Source organism: Seriola aureovittata, chromosome 1 (assembly GCF_021018895.1).
Source record: "Seriola aureovittata isolate HTS-2021-v1 ecotype China chromosome 1, ASM2101889v1, whole genome shotgun sequence".
Classification (NCBI taxonomy): domain Eukaryota; kingdom Metazoa; phylum Chordata; class Actinopteri; order Carangiformes; family Carangidae; genus Seriola; species Seriola aureovittata.
In genome coordinates this window covers 9,689,425-9,713,292 of record NC_079364.1, presented here as the reverse complement: position 1 = coordinate 9,713,292, position 23,868 = coordinate 9,689,425, and the positions used below count along the sequence as shown (strand labels likewise).

General features: G+C 39.0%; 2 protein-coding genes across 8 annotated transcripts; both read left to right on the top strand.

Moving 5' to 3' along the window:
- Positions 1–597: 597 nt before the first annotated feature.
- paqr5b (progestin and adipoQ receptor family member Vb) lies at positions 598–9,487 on the top strand. Of its 2 annotated transcripts, XM_056377806.1 has the most exons (8): positions 598–789; positions 1,372–1,499; positions 3,751–3,956; positions 4,587–4,713; positions 5,425–5,469; positions 6,140–6,236; positions 7,439–7,583; positions 8,415–9,487. In XM_056377806.1, the coding sequence occupies exons 1-8, from the start codon at positions 613–615 to the stop codon at positions 8,693–8,695; spliced, it is 1,206 nt and encodes a 401-aa protein (XP_056233781.1). In that variant the 5' UTR covers positions 598–612; the 3' UTR covers positions 8,696–9,487. The 2 variants fall into 2 exon arrangements, with proteins under 2 accessions (XP_056233781.1, XP_056233792.1); XM_056377817.1 differs by lacking the exon at positions 5,425–5,469.
- Positions 9,488–10,037: 550 nt separating this feature from the next.
- Positions 10,038–23,868, top strand: LOC130170503 (kinesin-like protein KIF23). 6 transcript variants are annotated; one of them, XM_056377865.1, is made up of 24 exons: positions 10,038–10,411; positions 11,660–11,726; positions 12,066–12,194; positions 12,382–12,487; positions 12,799–12,935; positions 13,024–13,136; positions 13,316–13,486; positions 13,940–13,981; positions 14,417–14,529; positions 14,693–14,814; positions 15,024–15,126; positions 15,265–15,344; positions 15,502–15,621; positions 15,924–16,083; positions 16,242–16,406; positions 16,654–16,820; positions 16,998–17,171; positions 18,007–18,213; positions 18,469–18,798; positions 20,552–20,785; positions 20,998–21,086; positions 21,942–22,002; positions 22,239–22,279; positions 22,412–23,868. In XM_056377865.1, the coding sequence occupies exons 1-24, from the start codon at positions 10,398–10,400 to the stop codon at positions 22,425–22,427; spliced, it is 2,961 nt and encodes a 986-aa protein (XP_056233840.1). In that variant the 5' UTR covers positions 10,038–10,397; the 3' UTR covers positions 22,428–23,868. The 6 variants fall into 6 exon arrangements, with proteins under 6 accessions (XP_056233840.1, XP_056233937.1, XP_056234106.1 ...); XM_056377962.1 differs by lacking the exon at positions 13,940–13,981; XM_056378131.1 differs by lacking the exon at positions 18,469–18,798.

Sequence of the window (23,868 nt, the reverse complement as noted above, 5' to 3'; positions counted from 1 at the left end):
CGCTGCAGAGTTTAAACAAGATAAGGAGCAGTGGCTGGGCTCGGCTGTCTCTGTTGGGTGTGACGGCTGCCTGTCGGTCTGAGGGCAGATGGTGATATGTCAGTTTCACCAGAAGACGAGCAAGAAAGTGGCATGAAAGAACAGAGCCGTTCACACCCTTCATTCATGAGGTCAGGCCGGCTGAAACTCAGACTGCACTCGTTAAGTTCAGTGCTGAGCTTCTCGTCCGCTGCACTTGCTCTTGTATTCCTGGCAGGAAAATGGCTAAAAATATTAGCCTTTGTTTCAGACCATAAATGCCAATCATTCACTGAAACCTGCTCTGCTGGCTTGTCATCTCTTTGTGACAGGAAGATAATGCAAGAAGTTGTTGTTTTGGAAACAGCTGCATTTTAATGTTAATATATTGTGATATGATGTAAGCCTGGTGGGCATGATTTTGGACCAATATTGGAAACTTGTCTTCCAAAAATCTTGTGGCCAAACAGCAGCGCGCCTTTGTGTGTGTGAGCATACACCTGTGTGCACATACTCTCCACCTCCACAGAGACAGCAGGAGGGGGAGTGGCTCAGGTATGCCTGATATTCTCGCTGGGTTTGGAGAGGGAGGAGATGAAGGGGAGGAACGTTAAGAGACGGCATGGCAACACAAACCTTATAAAGACGGAGGCACACCCTGCTGGCTGCCTCAGTTCAAATCACCTCCCAGACAGCAACAGCAGCACCTTGACAATCATGCTCAGCCTCATCAGATTACCACGAGTCTTCACCATCAATCAAGTTCCCAAAGTAAGTTCATCTTCAAGGATCTTTATTGGATATTTAGGACTTTTCAGCTTTCACACAGTCAGACTGAGCTGGACTCAATTAGGAGGGTTAGTGACAGGGAATCTTAAGAAATGCCTGTGGTTATTTTAAAGAAATCTGTACGTTTGTTTGAGAAAGATGCACTTCTAATTTTTGATGACATCTAGTTCTTGCACTGATCAAACCTGAAATTGCTTTGGAAAAAAATCTGCCATTGAATGAAATGTAAAGAAGTAAATGAGTGCTTCCTAACTTTTTTGTCTTGTGACTAAGCAGAGAGTAGAGTAGCCTGGGAGGATGGAAGCATCCAGTATTGCACATAAAAAAAGCAAAAACTTAATCTTGATCAGCATCAAGATTAAGTCTTGTGACCCCTCAGATTTATCTTTGGGCGAACCTGGACCCTGGGTCGTGTTAGTAGACCACTCTGACATGAACATGCAACACTTGCTCAACTGATAATTTTTTAGTCTTGTGTATTTTGTTACACTTTGTACTTGAAAAACAGGTTTCTCAAAGTTGTCAAACTGACTGAGGACTAACCAAGAGGTTTCTTTTTTTGAGGTTTTTCATGAGGACAGCATCATCTCCGGGTACCGCCACCCCCGCAGCTCAGCCACCGACTGCATCCTGAGCCTGTTTCAGCTGACCAATGAGACGCTCAACATCTGGACCCACTTTTTGCCCACCTGGTACAGCTGACAGATTTTTATTTTTGCTTCAGTACATCACAAATTTTAAGAGTCATAAATGTGTGTCTGCAACCTGTTCTGCTGACATTCCGTTTTTCTGTTTATGAGGCAAGTTGCTCAAGAGGTGACGGCTTAGCAAACAAGTTGTTTTACTCAGAAAGGAAAACTTTTTTTTACCTCATCCACCACGATACAAGAAGGACTCATACCAAACACATGATTTTCCAAATTGTCAAAGCAGAGTGCTCCTGGGTTCATAAGGAAGCTTTCTGTGGTCCACTTCTGAAGAGGGAAACTTGTACATCTTGTAAAGCTTGTAGGTTGGATGCTAATCTAGTTTCTTTTACAAAGGGACATTTTCTGAACCTACCAGATAAGTCACATGGTCTTCTCTGTGATCACCATGATAAAGATGAAGTCAAACATTCCTCACACTCTTTCTTCATCAGACATTTAAGCTTCCATATTTCAAACCAGTATCCACTAGATTTCCATCCGAATGTCGCACAAATTTTGACTAAATTGTAGAAAATTGGCAAAAGGAACTGGAAACGAATGCGTGTTTCCACCCACTGCTGCTAAACTAATATTAGGAGCTGGTTAGTCATAAGAGTTGAACATGTGGTGGAGCTAATTTTGCAGTTAGGTGCCATTAAACCATCGCAGAGGAAGAGGACACACAATAGGATGATGTACTTAAAAGAGCACCAGTCAAACCTCAAATGGTGAAAGAAAATGGAGGAAATATGATGGAAGTGTGTCATTTCTGTTTGTTTTCTCAGCTTCTACATTTCTACTGAGTAAAAATGGACTCCAGATGCTTTTAGGTGCAGAGAGACAGGGAGACAGATGAAGAAGAGAAAAAGAAAAGGCAAAGAAAAAAAGAGAAAGAAAGAGAGGATGAGAATAAGAAGACTATTCTCCATCTACTGTACATCTCTGCACAGTATGACCAGGAGCTCCATAAAAGAAATGTCGTGGCTCCTCTGTGTTAGTTGTTTTCTGTGTGTGTGTACGCACACACACACACGCATTACATTTAAAGTTACTACAGAGGATCCTTCACCCGCTAGCCACTCTGCACTTCCTCCCTGCTGAGATGCCAGTTGCTTTGACTGCACAGTCCGCAGAGAAAGTGTGCATGTGTTTGTGTTTGAGGATATACTAAGATCACTTGGGTGTTTGTATCATGGGGCACAGCGTAGACCTAGAGGACCTACAGACCTAATGAGCAGATCTGTGCCTAAGGCTTTCAACTGAGATGCCGCAATTAGTTAACTGCTCAGTGACGGGGAAAAGCACAAATAATGTTGATTTGTTAATGAGGTGCACTGAGACTTGGAAACAGTGGCCACGATACACAAGGCAAACTATAGCCTCCTGATAAGATAAAGCTTTTTGTGTAGCACTGTTAGCTGTTGTGTAACTGACAAATGATGACGTAACTGAGTGAAAATGTACATGATGCTTAATTATGAACATCTTGACTGACAGATACTCTGACTGGGATGACAGGCCTATTTAACATAGCTAATTAAAGGTATCTGTCTTAGTTGTCATGATGTGGGCATTCTGTTGAAGTCTGCCAGAGAGGGGAACTGGACATTAGCATGCGACAGGAGGTTTATACATTTCTGTTATTTTGCAGCTTTGCTCATTAGGCAATAAGCCTCTCTCTGACCGGCCTAATGGTTCAGTGTTTATTGTTACTTCACAGCAAGGAGCTAGTTAAATGTTTAAATCCTGTTTGTTTTGGTTAGTTTAAAAAATGGGAACAGTTTGGGAAATGTACTTATTCACTTTATTGCTGGGAGCTAGATGATAAAATGGATACATCTCTGTGAGAGCTGATGGGAAGTTAGCTTAGCATACAGACTGGAAGCAGGGAGACGCAGGTTGCATGGCTCTCTCCACAGGGCAACACCTCTAAAGCTTAGAATGAACAGTAACATTTGTTTGATCCTTAAACAAATACAAATGTAAAACTGACAAGTTGTGGATTTACAGGTTACATGCTGTAACTCTGAAGGAAAATCTCTTTCTATTGTACTTAGGCCAAATGTTCAGCTACTCCTTTATTATCTCATATAGGTGGCTACTACCAGAGATACTATAACAGTGTGACGAATGGTATTGAGCAATGATGCAGAGTTAATCATTCATGTAGCAAAAGCCAACATTAAATAAGAATCAGTTCTGCTGCATCCAATCCAATTTAATCAGCTTGATGTAACCCTCTTTCTTCTCGCAGGTACTTCCTATGGAAACTTGTGATGGTGGTGCTGATGCAGGCAGCATGGCAGGACTCCTTCACCTGGCCTCTGCTGATCTTCTTGTTCTCCTGCTGCATTTATCCTCTGGCGTCGAGCTGTGCTCACACCTTCAGCACCATGTCAGCGCGGGCACGCCATATCTGCTTCTTTTTCGACTATGGCGCCCTCAGTTTCTACAGCCTGGGTAAGTGCACGTGGTTCACTGTCAGGTGGTTCACTAGAAACCAGTGTGAGACATATCTTTAAGTGGTGCTGCTTTATGCTCTGAGCTCTCCATGTGCAAAATGTTGTGACTAAACTGTTGACTTAACAACTTAGTATCAGCGACTCGACCAGATATGATATCTAAAAGAATTGCACGATGCATGAAATTTAGTGTATTTTAAAATGTTGTATTCTGTGTGTGAAGCAGTGTACCCCCTGTGATGCAAGACACCATTTCAGAGAAATCTGACAATAAAGTGAAATCAAAGTAAATCATATCAAATCAAAATAAGCCATATTTGTGTGTAAACATTTTAGAGGTAACAAAGTTCAGCAAGTAATCCAGTAAAAGCAAAGAAACAGAGATACTCTAACACCCTGTATGTCACAACATGAATTAACTTCCTCCTCACTGTTGTAATTTCTGAGGCAGTAGTTAATGGTGGTGGTGTTGTGTTGAAAGGCATTCCTCCATTGTGTATGTGAACGCTGCCGGACAAAATATCATAAATGATAAATCCATCAGGCTGTGTGTGTATACAGATACATTTTCCTGATATTAAACATACGAGGCTATAAGTTTACAATTTTGCACTGTTCACGTCTGCAGGGTCAGCGATCATCTACTCAGCTTATATTTTCCCGGACAAGTGGGTGAACGGCTTCTTTCACCAGAGCTACATCCCCATCGCTGTGTTCAACACTGTCATCTGCACCGGCCTGGCCTGCTACTCCAGGTATGGTGTGAAGATTCATTTTTACGTAGCTCCCCACTAATGCTGGTCCTATCTCAGCATGTTAGGCAGGTTAACAAGATAGCATGCTGAACATTAAAATGCTAAACATTTGTTGTGATGCTGGATGTATGATATGGTGCTAATATTAGCTTTTCCCACTTTGAAGTCACAGTGCTTTTTTTTTTTTTTTTTTACAACACTTACCACGAGTCGTGACAGTGGAAGATCTAAACACCTTACTATGTATGAAAATAGGCTATATAATAATATATAGTAAAATATTGGAAAGTTATTTTTCGACTATATAACAATGACAAATGCAACTGACAGTATAACTTTTTAATTTTGATTCAAGTTGTACAAACTAAGCAAAGACATACTGTATGCCATTTCTGGCCAACTATGTTGTTTGGAGAATAAAACAGAGTTGCAACTAGGAAAACAAGTTTCGAATGCCTTTAGTGTGAAGTGGGTGGAGTATTTTTTTTATCTAGATGGTTAGACAAGTTTCTTATGGTCTAGAAATACCTTCAGAACTGTGTTAAATATGTACAGGTTTCTCAAAGATCGATCATGAAAATCTGAGGAGAAATAGCACTGTTCCACCTCTTACATTCAGAGCTGTTATCACAGTTAGTGCTGTTATTTTCTTCATGTACTGAATTAATGTTGGCATGTTCTTCTTTCACTCATCTCTCCCCGCTGCTTAAGGCTTGGCTTACCATTTCTACAATATAATCATGACATCGTAAAGAGGTAAAGACCATGCACTTGCCTAAAATTCTGCTCTGCCTATCTCTCTCCACTGCTCTGTCTAAAGTGATATTTGTTGTTCAAAAAAGTGTGGTTATCATTGTAAAGTATTGGCATGTCTTCACACTGACATCATCCATTGAGCAACTCACAGTTAAACACAGTGGGTGTGTGAGTGATGAGTGTGACTATAGAGACCAACCCAAAACATTGGTAGTTTCACCTGGGCAGGTCAGAGAGACAAAACCAGTGGCAGAACGTGTTCTGTAACAAACTGACTGACTTTCATTCAAGAAAATCAGACAATCAAACAAGGTTAAAGTGTTCTAGTGTTATACAACAACAACTCATTTAAGAACCTGCATATATGAAAGTTCTGTGAAGCATACAGTTTGTGTGTTGCCACATATCCAGTTATCACATGGAATAAAACAATTGCCAGAAATGTATTTATTAATTTGTTTATCTCAAACTCTTTGATTTAAATTTCCAGAGTAAACAAATTCTTACGACAAATAAATTCTCATATAACTAAGGCATTACCGTTAGTGACGCTGTGCAAGGTGTTTCCACATAGCTTCCTCCACAGCTGTAACACAGTGTAACCATGAGCATAATCCCATGAATATTAAGCATTGTTTGTCATTACTGAAAATGATATCTTTTGTTTCAGATTCCCCGAGTGCCAGAGTCCAAGGTTCAGTAAATTTCTTCGTGTTGTTGCCTTTGCCTACCCCTACCTGTTCGACAACATTCCTCTGTTCTACAGGGTACGTCCACCTCCGTGCACTTCACACATCTGCGCCTTCACACAAGATGTATCTAAGAAGACACAGAAGAGTGTGTGTTGTAGTTTATAATAGAATGAATTTGGAAAACATAGTCCAGTATAGCGCCCAAGATTACCTTGGATAGAGAAAAAATGCTGCATGTTTCCTATTGGACAACATTTTAAAACACAGATCTTTAACAGGAATGACATTTTCTGCTGAACGCACAACAAAATCAATCAAAATCATCATATGACTTAATGTATGAATTTGTCGTTCAAATGCACATTAAGGTTACACAAGTTATGATGTGATGTATGATATGAATTTGCTCCTGTCACACCTGTGACAACCTTTAATTATTTTGATTGAAGGAGGTGAATGTGGTGTGCAGTTAGTTCATGTAAACATACAAAAAACAACCAAACAGTTGACGCAGAAAGGAATCTTCACCTGAAATAATTCCAAAAACTGAAGCTACATGATATAGAGTTACTTTTCTGATCATGCATGTTACATAACAACATCTTCTTTCATTGGGAATGAAACTGTTATTGAGCAAAAAACCTGCAGGGTTTGGATCTTTGGGTGACAACAAATCGAACACCCAGTGTTTCCTCTGTAATGTAATAAATCTTACCAAAGCCCTTTAATCAGAAATGAAATGTAACAAACATTAACCATGGGTAAGATGGCCAGTATGTGAAGGTTGAGAGTTACAAAATAAACATTTAACATTTTACTCAAGGCGGGGTACCTGATTGGAGCATCGAGTGTACAGCAGGCTGAATAAACATTTTCTTTTAAAAGGTTTGAAAAACATTAGCCAATCACTACAGTGACAGTTGTCTTAAAACCTGAATCTGCTCCTGCTCTTCCTCTGGATGTGCGGTTTGAGCCGCTCCACTTTTAAACTAGGACAAAAATGTAAACATTTCTTTTTTGACACTGATATATTTCGAAACTGTGAATGTTCTGTTTTTGGTGAAATCCTGTTTCATAAAATTTTACACATTCACCTTTGTGACTAAAATCTTCATCTTACATGGAAAGTCACCCAGCAGCTCCACTGCAGATACTTCATAGAGGAGTTGAAGCCGTGTTGATACATTTGAAGATAGTAGAAATAGTTTCCTGTTTCCTGAATAATGGTGACATCCCTGTTATCTGTTACATCTGCTCTGCGTGTGCCGCGTTCACAGGTGTTCCTGTGTGTAGGAGAGGGATGTACAGACAATGATACCAACATCCTCCACTACAACCACATCGCCTTGGCTTTCCTCACAGGCTTCCTGTTTGCCACACATTTGCCCGAGCGCCTGGCACCTGGCAGCTTCGACTACATAGGTAAGACTGATCTGAGGAGTAGCGGTTGTTGTCAGTAGTATGTTAGGCCTTGCAGACAATTATCACCCAGCTCTGTGCTTCCCCTCTGCCCTACAGCGTGTTTCAGTGTCATTTGCCTACCTGCACCGCTTCCATCAGTGTCTTGTTGAGCAGCAGCAGGACGCTGTTTGCAGTGAAAAAGCTCTAAAAACCCACTTTCTACTACCTGCTCAGTTCTAAATGGCAAACATTCAAAGTTATAGACAGGCTGGTGAACATAGTGGAGCACTTAGGAAATAAAGAGCCAAATATTTTCCTCCTGAACTGGTGAGAACAAAAACAGTGTTAATAGAAAAGTGTTAAATAAATAAAAAATTAATGTTGTGCCATAACTGCTGGATGTGTAACTGTTTGCCAACACGTTTGTCATATCTACCTATAAAATGAAATTACAGTGTGTCAGTGTTGTGTTTACAGGTTTTCTTCCCCACTGTTTTTCAATGGCGAGTTAAAGCATGTTTAAGTTACAAATGTACAGTATATCTACCTTTATTTTCTATTCATTGCACCTTCATTCATCATTCATTCCCAATTATTGAATTTATAAGTTGCAGTAACTTTTGTAAAGCACTTTAAGTGTTCGAGTGTGTTCTATTCTATATTTATTTATGTAGCCTTTCTCACAAGCATCTCAATTGGCTTTAGATTTTACAACACTACAAGGAAATTCTTAAATTTCGTGAAACACTGGATACACATAATGAAATGTTATACATTTTATTTGCTCTGTGTTGAAAGCTTGGTCTTGCAAGTTTTATCAGCTCAAACATGACCCGACTGCTCCCTCTGCAGGTCACAGCCACCAACTCTTCCATGTGTGCGGCGTCCTCGGCACCCACTTTCAGATGAAGGCCGTTGAACAGGACATGGTGACACGACGCCCCTGGCTCCTCGAACACTCTATTCCTGTCACATTTTCCAACTCTGTGGGTGCAGCTCTGCTTTGTTTGGTGCTAAATTTGACTATCATCATCCTCTTCAGTTTACCACTCCTCTCTGCACCGGTCTGCCAAGAAAAGAAATGTGGTAAAAGTCCAAAGAAAGCCTCAGCCAAGGTGTGCCCCTGCTGCTAAATCTCCTACTTCATAAGTCCCGGCAGAGGGATCCCAGCTGGTCATGAGACACACAGACATGTAAACAGTGTGGATTATGGGTGATATAAAACATTGCAAAGAGCACTCCTGAGCTAAGAGGAGCTCATGTAATGTTTAGATGAATGATGACTGGCAGTCTGCACTAAACTCATGGTGGTATTCGGCCTTCAGACATCGCTGTGGTGACTGTTGGTAGGTGTGGGAGTAAACTGAAAAAAAAGGGCATCATTTGCACAAATATGCAACAGGAATGTGACAATAACTGTGTTACCGTAATAAGTAATGAATCTAAATGTTTCTTAGGAAACTTTTCCGATAAAAAGCCACTAATGTAGCAGGTTAGCTACATTATGAGACGGTGCTTTATACATTATAGAAACTATAAAATTTTAAATGTAAATTTAACTTTGCATGAAGTGCTGCATTTAGAAACTGTACCTTTTCATATTTATAATGCTTGTGCTTGTACAAAGCCTATTGGATTGTACTGAGTAAAAGCAGTTTGACAGCCACAAAAGAGGCAGTTATGACAAGGGAAGACAAAAATTTGCTTTGAACTGCCTGCAAAGTAGCAACTAAACAGATTTAAAGTTTCATTACTGATGACGTGAGATATTTTAAACAAATGAATTTTTTTCAGATTAGTTTATTTCCCTCATGTCATTGCTGTTTCTGTACCAGTAGACATTGTCACATTGTTCCTTTGCAAAACTGAAAGTATTTAAGTACAATGTTATTTATTATTATTTTTTGGAATAAACTATACACCAAACTGACTATGTGTCTGTCTGTGTCTTTCTAACTGTAAAGAAGAGAGAGAATGTAACTTCTTAATCTATTGTTGCAGCTTCTTTATCTTTCCTATAACTATTAAGTGTTCTAGATATTAAAACAGTTTTTTAGATTTAATTTTCTACATGTAGGCTATACTCAGTTGGTAGTTAACTTTAGTCTTGTACAGTCACTGGAACAGCCAACTCATCTCAACTCAACACAAGAGTACTACTAACATTCTCATGGACACACAGAGAGTAAAGCAGCAAAGACCCAAAGTTCAAGTTACTAATAAATAATCACACAACATTCATAAACACACAGTTTGTTCACTTGAAAGCAATTTTGACTAAATAAAAGGCAAAATGTCACATATGTTATTCCTTTGCTCAAGAACATTTAAGTCTGTATTAATCTGTCCTAAAGCTAGAGTCTGAGCGAAACATAACAATAGGGGCATTGACTTTGTCAATAGTAGTACCAGTGGATGTATATTCCTTTAAAATACCTATTAAATGTCATAAGTGACAAATGAAAATGTGGAAAACCCCACATTCAAAAGAATTCAGAATTAACTCTTGGAGTAGGAAGTTGTAACAGTTTATCAGTTTACTTGAGGGGAACTGGATTAATGAATAGTATTCATTTTAACGGTTTATCAACGCTGGTCCACATTCCAGCATAGCAGGTGGCAGCAATACACCTTAACGTTGGTACCTAACCGCCATTTAAAAAAAAAAAAAAAGAAAAAAAAAAAAAAAGAAGAAGAAGAAGGCGGGACTTCCGCTGCAGAGCTACCGGTCTGCGCTGTGATTGGCTGAAATATGTGACTGTTGGACTGACGTTTCACAAGAGGGAATTTTTCAAATTGAGAAGAGGCGCTCTGTGAGAGAGCTGACCAACAACAATGCAGAGACCAGGGTGAGTACTACCCTCTGTTACATTAAGCTCGATAAAAATAAAAAAAGCAACAGTCCACAACTATACAGTGCGTTAAACATTATCTAGATAGGGTAACTGACATAACCTGATAGTGGTTGCTTTCTAGATAAAGAGTAGTTAGCTCCGTAGCGTTAGCTTAGCTCGCCGTCTGGTCAACGAAGGCTGGGTGACTGAAAACTGGTCGATGTTAGCGTACGAGCTCAGCATTAACTTTTCAAATAACTTAACGTTGCAATTATGTCATAGACAGATTATGAGACAACGCGCCCCTGGGCCCACACTAGTAAAATTCTCCCTAACCCGCCAGGCTGAAGAAGAAGTTGTAGTTGTTTGGTGTCTATTTTCATAGACTATTGTCTCGTTTAACGACTCTTTTTAGTCTTTTGCGTCTAGTTATTTTGCGTCTTTGTAATCATTTCGTGACTCCTTGTAGTTGTTTTTGTGTCTGTGTTATCATTTTGTCTCTGTGTGGTCGTTTGCATATCATTGTAGTTGTTTTGTGCCTTCTGTAGTTGTTTGACTTTACTACAATAAGTATTAACAGTCACTTCAAACAGGCTCTGGATTTGGGTCCCCTTACCATTTACCATTTGGGTCCCCTTGAGCCTCTGGGCCTGTGCCTGGTAGGCCTATTCTTTAAGTCATAGTGTTTCTCTAGTAAAAATGCAAGTTAGTTAGTTAGTTAGTCTAACATGGCGAATATAATGTTACGTTCATATTTTAGCTGACTATCACCGCTGGATTGTCACAGAAAATTGTACTACATGGTCTAAAGTATGGACATTATTACTCACAACATACCTTTGTACATAGATGTATTTTTGGTCTGGTTTGGATTCTTCCAACTTCTGGCCTTGGCCCCTTACTTCTAATTTAGGAGAATCTTAATATTAGACAGACTATTTAAGACAATACTGTGTTCTCAATTTTGTGGAAATCCCTTTCCCATCACTACATGACAGTGAACAATACCATAAATTTTGAGGTTTGTGTGGAAGAGCTCGAGTGGCTCGCACAAAGCCCTGACCTCAACCCATTCAACACCTTGAGGATGAATTGGACCTCAGAGTGAGAGCCAGGTATTGTTTAGGTGTCCCCATACATTTGGCTATGTAGTGTAAGTTACTTAGATGAATCATATGGATTATTAACTACCCAGACAGTAAGTTTAATGCAGCATACAATTTTGTGTTTGACAATGATTCTGTATTGCTTCATCACATACAGCAAAGGTAAGACTCCTCGGAGGCTTGGCCCAAAGAAGGCATCCAACATAGAGAAAGATCCTGTTGGAGTAAGTAAACACCACTTTGCTTATCCTTAAACTGAAACACTATCACACCACAGTCTCAGTAAAAAGGAAATTTGTTTCTCTATTCAAGCCCTTAATAGAAATGAAAGGAAAAGTCACCATTTTACCAAAACTGAATTTATGTTTAGCTAATCTAGTAATTCTTATAAACACACTATTCAAGACTTTATTTGAATGTAGTTCTTTCAGCTGTGATGCCTTTCTCAGCTTATGTATAGACTTCAAATCCAGATATAAAAACTGAGCTTTACAGAAATGGCCTAGAATTTATTAATAAACACCAGGCATAATTAATTAATTAATTTATTTTTCTGTATGTAGGTATACTGCCGTATACGACCACTTGGAGCAGGAGATGAGGAATGTTGTATTGAGATGATCAGCAGCTCCACTATTCAGCTGCATGCTCCTGATGGTCTTAAAGCCAACCGCAATGGGGAATACAAAGAGGTAAATGTGTTGCTGCGTTTCTGCATGGAAAGTTATGAGTATGTAAAACAAATCAGTCTGTCTGTCTGTCTTTGACATGAACTCTTTTAATACATGGTAATAATAATGGCTCTTGGCTCACTATCATACAATTTCTTTTGATTGCCATTCATGTTTGCTGAATGTTCTTTCTTTGTGTATTCTTTAGACACAGTACTCCTTTAAAAAAGTATTTGGTATTAATACCACTCAAATGGAGCTGTTTGAGGATGTTGCCAAGCCACTGGTAGACGACCTTATTCACTGTAAGAATGGTAAGTTCATGGCAAGGTGACATGCACTGTGCAGTAACCCATAAACTGTAGACTATTTATCCTCTCTAGTGCTGAAAGGATTAGTGGATCAGCAGAAAATGTGAACCAATTAATCATTGAACTTTATCAAGCAAAAATATCAAAAGTCACAATTGTGACAATTGGCTGCTTTTTAAGACCTTTGGTCAGATAAAACGTATAACCACATATACAGCATGTTTTATCTGACCATCATCAAATACTATAAAAAGTATAACAGACTGCTCTAACCCTTTCTTTGGTTATGTGATTGTGATATTCCATGTTCATAGGTCTGCTGTTTACATACGGTGTTACTGGAAGTGGTAAGACCTTCACCATGACCGGCTCACCTGGGGAAGGTGGACTCCTCCCTCGTTCTTTGGACATGCTCTTCAACAGCATTGGTCCCTTTCAGGCCAAAAGATTTGTACGTCTTTCATTCATTTATGTTTTGCACACTTGGTCTAAAAAATACAGGGTGTACATTTACTTGAAATGTTTTATATCTTCATTAGGTGTTTAAACCAGATGACAAGAATGGGATGGAAATTCAAGGTCAAGTTGATGCTCTCCTGGAGAGACAGAAGCGAGACAGTCAGCAGTCAGTGCCCAAAACACCATCTTCCAGGTATCTGAGTAAAAATTATTATACTTTTTACTTACTATACTTACTTACTACTACTTACTATATTAATGTATGGTGTTCATGAGTACTGATTAAAATTGGAGGGAACTGGATTTAAATTTCATGATGACTGCTGTTTATGATGTAATTTTTTTTCCCATTTTATTTTCTTTATTTTTTAGGCAGAAGCCTGACCCAGAGTTTGCAGACATGATCAGCTCAGAGGAGGCATGTAAATCTGAGAATGTGGATGAAGACTGTTGTTACAGCGTCTTTGTGTCCTACATCGAGATCTATAATAACTATATTTATGATCTCCTTGAAGATGCTCCGTTTGACCCAATCAGACCAAAGTAAGACACCAGATTTCAAATTTCAACTGTGCTTTTTGAAACACATTGTCATGTTGAAGGGTTTCCTGTACAAATCTTATTTGTATTGAGGTTATTACCTCCACCTTTGAGATTCTGTTTTTACGCGTGTTTGTTAGTTCATTTGTTTTTGTCAGCAGAATTAAGTAAAAAGTACTGAACAGATTTGCACTAAACTTAATGGCGGAATGCTTAAAAGACTAGTTTGTGGTATTTTTTTGTATGAGATGGTGACTCATACAGCTTCCCAACTGTATCCACAACGTCACAAAATGCACTACTAATGTCCACTACAAATATTTTTTTAGTAATTGCAGCCATGTGTTTCTCCATTATAACCACTTTGCCTCTGTTCCATGTATATTCTGAGTAAGTTTTTTGCTTTGTAGTTCTGTGTTGAAAAGATACACTTTTTAAAAGTCCTGTTTTTGTTAGGTGGCTTGGCGGAGGCACACCTGTAAGGAACAATGAGTTCATGTATGTGGCCAGTAAAGAACATTACACAGTGCTTTATTTATTTGTACTTGTAACTTGGCTGTAGCTGATATTTTCCGTGAGTCCTCAGTGTATTTCCATCCCATTAATCCAAAGCCCTGTATATAGAATAGGTGTAGTTTACTAGCTTTGTGTAATTTCAGTGGCTGTTGTCTTTAAGGATTGGCTCCCGGCTGTTACTGTTGATGCAGAGATATAAAACATCTCTGACTGTCTTAAGCTTGTGTGTAAACTAGTTGTGCATGTGTCTGTACCCCTGTATGTGTTTGTATGTGTCTCTAGATTGTATTTTATTTTGTTGTTGACACTAACATCAAGCATTTGTCATTCGAGCTTTTGCTGCTTGTCATACTAAAGCAAAACATTGTGATACATTATTGGTGTGTGTTGTTGATCATTTTGAATAACTTGTTTCAGACCGCCTCAATCCAAGATTCTCCGTGAAGATCAGAATCATAACATGTATGTGGCTGGCTGCACAGAAGTTGAGGTAAAATCTACGGAAGAGGCTTTTGAAGTCTTTTGGAAGGGTGAGTGGTAATAATTTCTTTTGCCTATAGTTACATTGTAATATATTTTATGTATATTGTCTTATGTGTGTTCTCGTAACATGCAGACCAGTCTGTATTACAAGATACTGTTACTGCTCTTGTTAATGTCACATATTGTATTTATGATCTGCTGTGTCTCCAGGACAAAAGAAAAGGAGAATAGCCAACACTCAGCTCAACCGTGAATCCAGTCGCTCCCACAGTGTGTTCACAGTAAAGCTGGCCCAGGCACCACTGGATGCTGATGGTGACCACATTCTACAGGTGACATACAGCTCCAGTTGCATATTGGAAAATGATTTTCATTTCATGATTTTATGACAAGTGATTATTCAATGACAGCCAGAGAAACCTTTGTGAATTTCAATTTAAGCTAATCAGGCTGTAACAAAAACAGGCCAAATAAGCACACCTCCTGTGTCACAAATGATTCAGCCGGTCTATAATTATGCTAACGATGTGTTGGAACACAGGACAAAAACCAGGTGAATGTGAGCCAGCTCTGTCTGGTTGACCTGGCAGGCAGTGAGCGCACCAGCAGAACCAGAGCAGAGGGAAGCCGTCTCCGTGAAGCAGGTCAGTTCATTCCTTACTGTGGGCTTGTCTGTGAAGTTGATCAGAGGCATTTTCCTTTTACCCTCAGATTTTTTGAAGCTATTTTTTATGTCTTTAGTAATAGTGTTTGTCCAAATGTCTCTGATGTGTCATTTACAGGTAATATTAACCAGTCCTTGATGACACTGCGCACGTGTATGGAAGTCCTGCGTGAAAACCAGATGTGTGGAACTAATAAGGTTGGTATTTTATCATATGTTCATCATCGTATCTGTATTGTTTCTTTTCTAACTGTTACTCTGTTTTATTTCTTTGTGGAGAAATATTCATCTGCATTCTTATTGTTGGTCATTTTACAATAAGTGCAGTTTCACAAAGGTTTTTTTTTTCTTCCAGATGGTGCCATACAGGGACTCTAAAGTTACACATCTGTTTAAAAACTATTTTGATGGAGAAGGGAAAGTCAGGATGATTGTGTGTGTCAACCCAAACGCAGATGATTATGAAGAAACTATGGTAAGATATTGTATTTGTTTTGTAGAATGGCTTGAATGTAAATCTTATCTCTTATTCTCACTTTCTTTACATCATCGTCATCCTTTGCATGTCTGAACTGTTGTGGTTTGCCATCAAACCACAACAAAAAATTTTACAAGATTGCTAAATATCCACTCCCTGGTTTTCTTTCTTTGCCCCATAAATATATGGATTTCCTCATTTGGGTTGCAAAAGATCCACATTTACTTTGGAACACTGCTACGTGCTTTAAGGAAGTGAGGGAGTGTATTTTTAATGCTATTCCATTGTATGTGCTGCAGCTGGTGATGCGCTTTGCAGAGATGACGCAGGAAGTGGAGGTGGCACGACCAGTAGACCGGCCAATCTGTGGCCTTGCTGCAGGACGCAGGCACAGAAACCAGGCATTCAGAGATGAGTTTTCACGTCACTTGGAAGAGCGAGGAGGTCCTAGTAATGCTGGTACATCATCCTTAAGTATTCACTACAAGCCTCATTGTGCTTGTTTCGTGTTTGATTCTTACATGTCTGATCTGCATCTCAGAAATGTAGCTGCTTTATTCACTGTATGTTTCTAATTCTGCGCAAGCATTTCTAATGACATATTCTCGTTCACACAGTAGATGACCCAGCTCTGCTGAATCAGCTCATAGAGAGCCTTCCAGCCCTGCCTCCTTGTGAGCTGGTGGACCCAGATGATGATCGGACGCTGCCCCGCCTGATTGAAGTCCTGGAAACGAGGCATCGTATTCGTCAGATGATGACAGACCAGTTCAACAAAACTGGTACAGGCCTGTTTTCTACATCACAGATAGCCTACTTCATGATTTTAGGCAGCAGCAATTTAATATTCAGTAGAGCAAAGGTGAATCGGTAGTTTGGTCACAGTCATGGAATTGGGACGGGAGGTTTTTGTGTTCAGAGTATTTTTTGTTTGTCTGCATTAAAGAGCGACATTGTAAGTTAGAGTAGAGTTTAAAACCTTTCAAACAAAATGGCTGACGGCTTACATTAATTTGTTTTCTCCTACAGCCAGTACACTGAAGTGTATGCTTGAGCAGTTTGACAGTCAGATCAACGCAAAGGAGACCTACCTGCATGATCAACAAAGCAAACTGAGCCAGAAAGACAAAGTCATCATCAACCAGAGGACGGAGATGGAACGATTAGAGAAAAAATCTAAAACCTTGGAATACAAGGTGTTTTCTCCTTCACTCTCTCTTTTATTCTTTCTTCTATAGTTGGTTTGCAACATTTTAACCATGTTTATAAAAGTAAGAATATGTAAATTGGAATTTTTTGATCTGTCTTAAGTGAAGCTTCTACTTACTATTACTGTTTTTGTTTCTCCTCACATTACTGGCATTCCTCTTCAGATCGATATCCTGCAAAAGACAACAGACATGTATGAGCATGATAAACGCTCACTTAAGCAGGAGCTGGAGACGCGTGAGCAGAGGCTACAGAGAGAGCTGTCAGAGAGGAGGCGCATGGAGCATCGCATGCAGGGCATGGTGACAGACACCAAACTCAAGTGGGAGAAAGAGTGTGTAAGTGGCATTATTGACAGTAGCCCTACTATTTGGTAACATTTGGTTTGTATATTGAAGGCTTGCACATACTTGTCAATAATTTACATCAAGGGAGCTAAATGTTTGTTTGTGCTGTTCACTTCCTTTTTTTAGTTGTGGTGGTCACTGGTCAAGCATATCAAAAAAAGTAGGAGCAAAACATTGTGAGATAGATTATTTACTTTCCTTACTCTTACACATGGAAAAACAGAAGTTAGAAGAATGCAGAATTCACATGGAGCAAAACCACAGAAGATGCTGACTACTGTGAGTGACTTTGTAAAAAGTCATTTATGACCTGTTCTTAAAGAGAAAGACATGACTACTTCAATCTCATTACTCACCAAAGGTGGTTTTGTGCAGTGTCGGGTAGTACACAAAACAATTAGTAAGAATGATGTCTTTTGCCAAAAAATAACAAACTCCATCAACATAAATATTAATTTATCTTCTTGACTACTACTGAAAGGTTAATTTAAGAGGATAGAGCCAAAATAAGAAATTATTATTATTTTCCCTTTTTATAATATAACAAAGCATAAAACAAAAAGGCTGTGACAGACTTGAGATTCAGCTTTGAAAGAACAAAAAAATCCAACATTTTGTCGATCACTTGTACTCACTTTACTATGTTTGGCTCCTCAACCCTTCATCAGGTAAAATTTGTAGCGCAAGAACTTTGTAGTTGGTAAAATTCAACTTATCATTCATTTAGAAATGAGACATGTGAGCCGCAATATCTCAGAGAATTTTGTCATATAGAATTAATTAATGAGCCTGTTCCTTCAGTTGCTTCTGGTGTTTTTCCCATTAGGAAAGACGAGTGAACGCAAAGCAGCTGGAGATGCAGAACAAGTTGTGGGTGAAAGATGAAAAATTGAAGCAGCTCAAGGCCATAGTGACAGAGAGCAGCAGCAGTGGCGGCTGTCTCACTGGGCGCCCAGAGAAGCCTGAGAGGCCCTCAAGGGAGAGAGACCGTAACAACGCCCAGAAGAGATCTGCCTCACCATCACCACTTCCTGTGAGTTATGTACTCGGTAATACTGCCTGTTCCATCAGTGTGCACTTGATCACTCTCTTATGAAACTTTTTTCACGTGGAAATTTTGCATGGTACTAATTATTATTGTGATACTCTTCAGTCTGAATTCTCAGATTTCTGTGCTCACTGTGCACAGCAGCTTGTATACTACACGTTACCCTGTTGTGTATTTGTGTCAGTCTGGACGCATCGCTAACATCCACAATGCTTGGCCCCATTTCCTCATCACTTTCAGGACTTGAGCCAAACCCCTTCTCACCAAAAACGAGGCAATGTTAGGGCAGTTCAAGAAGCTTACCCCACCTCCTCTTCCACTACCTCCTCTACCTCCTCTTCATCTCTACGTTCAGTGGCCTCCTGCGTCTCCGAGTGGGAGCAGAGGTTCCCTATAGACTCAAGCAGCCAGACTAGGTACCCTGGGACTCCCCAGTACAGGAGCCGGACTCCCGCCCAATGCCACGGCACCAGCAGTGTGGGTCGCAGGAGAGGCCAACACTGGGCCAAAGACACTGAGGCCTCTGCTACGACTCTTGTCTATGGGCTAGACCTAGAGGCAGGCACAAGGGTTAGTGTGTGTTAGAACCTAGATGTTGTTAAGAATATGTTGTCTTTCTGTCTGAGCCTGTAGTCTAAGCCTTGCCTTAGTATAGAGCTTCGCCTGTTTGTTTCCAAATGCACGAGTAGAAGTGCTCCATACGTGTTGTCCAGTGTACTCGTAAAGATCCTGCATCCTGACTTGCATCTTAAGCCCTGTGAGTAGTTAGATCATGTTTGTAGTTCTTTCTGTTCCCTGTTTCCAACTGCTCTGTAGAATTACTTTTTCCTTGTACCGTATCGTCACACATTTCAGTGGCACCACTTAAAATGACAAACTGGCCATTAAAACAAACACACACACCTGTACCACATAGCAGCAGTGCAGTATTGCACACTTGCAGAAGTAGGCCAAAAAACGTACTCCGCTTGCATAATATCTTTAGGGTCCACTTTTAACAACTGCAACAATCAAGAATCTGGCCATTATGTTTTAATTTTCATGTCTTTTCACTGAGGCATTGCCATGCATATTTCTGGCTTTTATGGAGCTGGAGTTTGCATAACTGTACACTAAACATCTAATACCGCTGCTACCATTACGCAGAGTAAGTAATTGTAACTGATCCCTTTATTAATGTGGTCATTATGTTGAAACCAAAAAGAACCAACATAATGATTTAAAGGTGAGTTCTTAGGGTTTATAGTGTTCTTTCCAAGTGGCAACCTCCAAGGCTGAAAAATGAAGCCCACGCATAAGTACCAAAAACTGCAGTTCTTCGAATTGCTGCTTGAGCCTGGCTCCAAAAGCGAGTCAATCCCCATAGACTCCCATGTTAAAAGCAGAAATAAACACGTTTACAGCCTGGTACAAAAACATTTTAGCTAATTTTCTCCTTCATGACAACTATGGGGGGTGAATTTTTATACAACAAACTCATTTACATTTTATTAAGGCTTAAAGATCTGCTTAATTGAGAGCGTGCCGCTTTGAGTGACAGACAGATGAGTGCATAAGCCGACGTGCACTAAAGTCTCGGCTCGCTGCGCGTTCCTCCTCTTTGCCCATTTTTAGATTAGCTGGGAGTGTGGCAGAGGCGCTCTTTGGAAACCTATGGGTGACGTCACGGAGGCTACGTCCATCTTTATTTACAGTCTATGATTCTGTCTCACCATAAATCACTTCACATTCACACAATTATTTTGGCACAAAATTGAATTATCTTTTAGACTTTCCCTTTCGTTATTGGTATGCGTTGTTTGCAATTCCTTAAGACTGTGCCATAGTTAAAGACTGTATCAGTCATCTGTACTTTAGCATACATCTTGCCCCTAATCTAAAAAACATTTCTGTGTTAGTTTTTGCATGTAGTTTTGTATTCCTCCAACCATTTCCACTCTACTTTTGTGCTGCTTTGCATGCTAATTCTTTCTGACTTTACTGGGCTATTTTCAATGCAATGGGAGTTTTGTGAGTTGGAAAAAAAAATATAGTACTGGAAGACTATAATAATGTTCCTTTGGATTGTTATTCGAGTTTCCATGTAGGAGGGTTACGGTACCTTTGGACCCTAAGAAATGTGAACTGTATTTTTAAACAAATTATATCCGGTGGGACTTGTCTTGTCCCTCTATGACTTCCAGTAGTACATTTATTTTCAATACAAACTAACAATCTCTAATGATCAACCTTCACTGCTAGCCCTGACAAACTTAAAATGGTCACTGCTGGTGTCACATGTGAATAACTTTCTGGTTTGTCTTTCTCACACTGGGATCACCAGACGGCCCCTCCAGTTCGTCCAATGCACAGGCGCTCACACTCTGCGGGTGGGGAGAAATGGGTAGACCACAAACCACCTTCTAATTTGGACCTAGACACTGTCATGCAGCCAATCATACCCAATGCAATCAAAGTGTCAACCCCTAACGAGAAAGCTCTGTCTAAATGCCACAAGTATGTACTTAGACATCAAGAGCTTGCCTCTGACGGGGAGATCGAGACCAAACTGATCAAGGTAAAATTACATAATTACTTAATTTGAGACTCCTGATTGTTTTATATCTTGCATGAATTTGACTTTAATCACATTCAGTTTGATTTCACACTTAGGTCCCGTTTTAGATAATAATTGGACACTGCTCCCCTTCTTCACTGTTGATTTTATATACGCTTCTTCCTGTATTCTTCCTTCAACATTCTGTGAGTTCTTTTTTTAAACTTCCCCAGGGTAATGTTTTTAAGACCAGAGGTGGAGGACAAGCTGTGCAGTTTACTGACATTGAGACACTAAAACAAGAGTGCCCAATAGCACCAAGGTACAGTATTTTCCAAAGTACTACAAGTTGTGGTACGTCTGTGTGTGTGTGTGTGTAGAGAGAGCAATATAACATTATCTGTCATACAGTAACATCAAATAGTTGTTTAAATCAGTGGTGAGCATTTAATACTAGTATTAGTAATGTGTATTTGACAGCATCATGTCATTTCAGGTCCAACCATATCTTATGACGTTAAGTTAAAAGTAATAAATACTTTATCTGTGAAATGTATTTAGGTGCCACATACATTCAACCCATGCAGCAAGAACTTTCACAATTTACACATAAATACAGAGAGGGATGTTTTCAGGAAGTTGTAAGGATCAAAATTAAGACAAGTAGCAAAACTGTTCGAAGGAAACTGTGACAACACTGCTGCAGTCAATGGAGTGGCTTTTAGCAGAGTGAAAAGAGCTTTTTTTAATGTGCATAAAAACAAGTGGATGGTAGCACAGTTAGAAAGGCAAACATCCTGTTTGTTGTTTGTAAACGCAACTTTTGCATAGTACCCAAACCATCTTTACACCTAAAAATAAAAAAAAACACTGACTGGAAGGAACTGGAAGAAGGATTGTTTGGCTGGTTCCTGCTCAAAAACACTGACACTAAAAACCTGTAACAATAATAGTTTTTTAGGTATTTCATTGATCAAACCAACCTTGTTATACTGAACAGCTAAAAAGCCATTACGTTCACCCACAGAGATTTTCTAATTGGTAATTAACATTATAATGTTAAAGAAAGATTAATAAAATGTGACAAATACTCCGTAAACTCTCTGTAGGTAGACTATACAAATAAAGTGGTATTTGTTTTGTCCAGAGAACTGACAAAAGATCCTTTTTGTTTCAGTCGTAAGAGGCGATCCGGGTCTGGAGAAGGACCGCTTCAAGTAGAGGACATCGAAAACAGAGTAAGATCTCAAATGTACCACAAGATATATAAAATTGCTATTAAACTATATGCCTATTTTCTTTAGTCATGTTAGTGTGCAATTAATACATTTATCACCTTCTACATGTTTTTAGGTATCAATAATTAAGGCCTTCAACCAATTTTTAATTGACTATGAACTGGATAATTTGATGGTTGTTTGTGATGTCACCATAATTTATATGTCAACCCTTTTCAACCATTTCCTCCCATTAGGCTCCAGTGGCAAACACAAGTTCAAGCCATGGCTATCAAAAGTAAGCAGATAAAAGCGTGTGTTACAAACACTGTTTACCAAGTTATATAGATGACAACATTCCAGCTGTTGTCTTGGATTTAAAATGAGTGGTATTAATGTTTTGGACTTGGTTTTGTTTTCTTTCTTCCAGACGCAGGAAGCCTTAAGTTGCTGAACATATGAAGGGACTTTTTTTTTTCGTCTTGGAAACATGCAAGATGTGTCATTACAATTGGAGCGGTGAAGGGACCACCATGTGGAACTATGCATCCTTTTTGAGAACCAGAGCATTTTTCTCTTGTATCTGATGTTATTACAAATTATTATGGTGCAATTATAATTGAATCATAGCCAACAAGATATTGATTAATGAAGAATATTTCAGTTGAAACTTTCTATGCGTTTTCGTTTTGGAATACTACAATTATTACTTCTTAAAGACATGGACATATTAAAAAGCCCAATATGAATATTTTGTGATAAATGTAAAGTTTTATTATTTAATCTTTTTCACAGCTTTTTACTGCTTCCCAAAGATTAGAATATATGAGCTTTAGAAAATGTTCGTTTTTTATAGTGTCCCTGCCTTTTTTTTATTTTAATTTTTTTTGAAAGGATTATTAATTTACATTAATATTATGACTGAATACATAAAACAGAGTACAGAACAAAATTGTTTTAGAATTCCTATGTGTAGAGCTTCAGCTGTAAATATAGAGCTGTTAAGTAGATTTTGCTGAAACAATCTCTGACCACCTGTAAATAAGTATTATGAAGCTTTTTACTTCAATTTGTTGAAACAACTCCTGAGATGTGTAGCACACTGCTCTTATTGGTGGCATTAAATTTATTCTAACACCAAATCTTGTCATAATGATTTCTTAATCCATGACAGAATTTAAAGTCTCCATTTTAAAGTCTGGGACATTATTATTATTATTTTTTTTTTACTAATCTGAGGGTTTATTTCAGTTAATCTTAATTTTTAAGCAGTTTTAAATTAAGTAGTGGTATTGGAAGTGTCTTTACATATTTGATCAGAGTAGAAGGAAACAAGGCAAACAAAATAAATGCTATTTATTTAGCTTGTTGAATTTTTTTTTATTTTGACTAAATGAAAGCAAAATGTATTTTTTGAATAAAATCCCAACTCTGAGGAGATTAGCATGAATTGCATGTGTTATTGTGGGATTTCCTGTCAATAAATTGTATAAAGAGGTCAAAGCTAGAGGTCAAACACACATTTCCTCCTCCTTTTTTGTCACAGTGGCCCACTCAGCTCTAAGTCAAAGGCTCACTTTGAGGCTAAGCACACAGTTGCCCTGCTGAAAAGTAGACACTTTCTGCCTGTTTCTACCACATATTTAGTCTGTCAACAGGTGAGAAATGTCAAACCACACTACTAACCATGCAGATGTGTACACTAGCAAGTCTATGTTTTTTCTCATCACTGCTAAAATCCTGTGGACTGGGTCTGTGCTTGTATTCTGGATGTGTAAAATTTCACCAATGCGTTTCAGATGCTTTGAGGATAATGGTGTCGAGAACAACCATCTGTCTTTGAATTTGTGCTGTCCTAATACAAAGTGATAATTCTGAATGATAAAG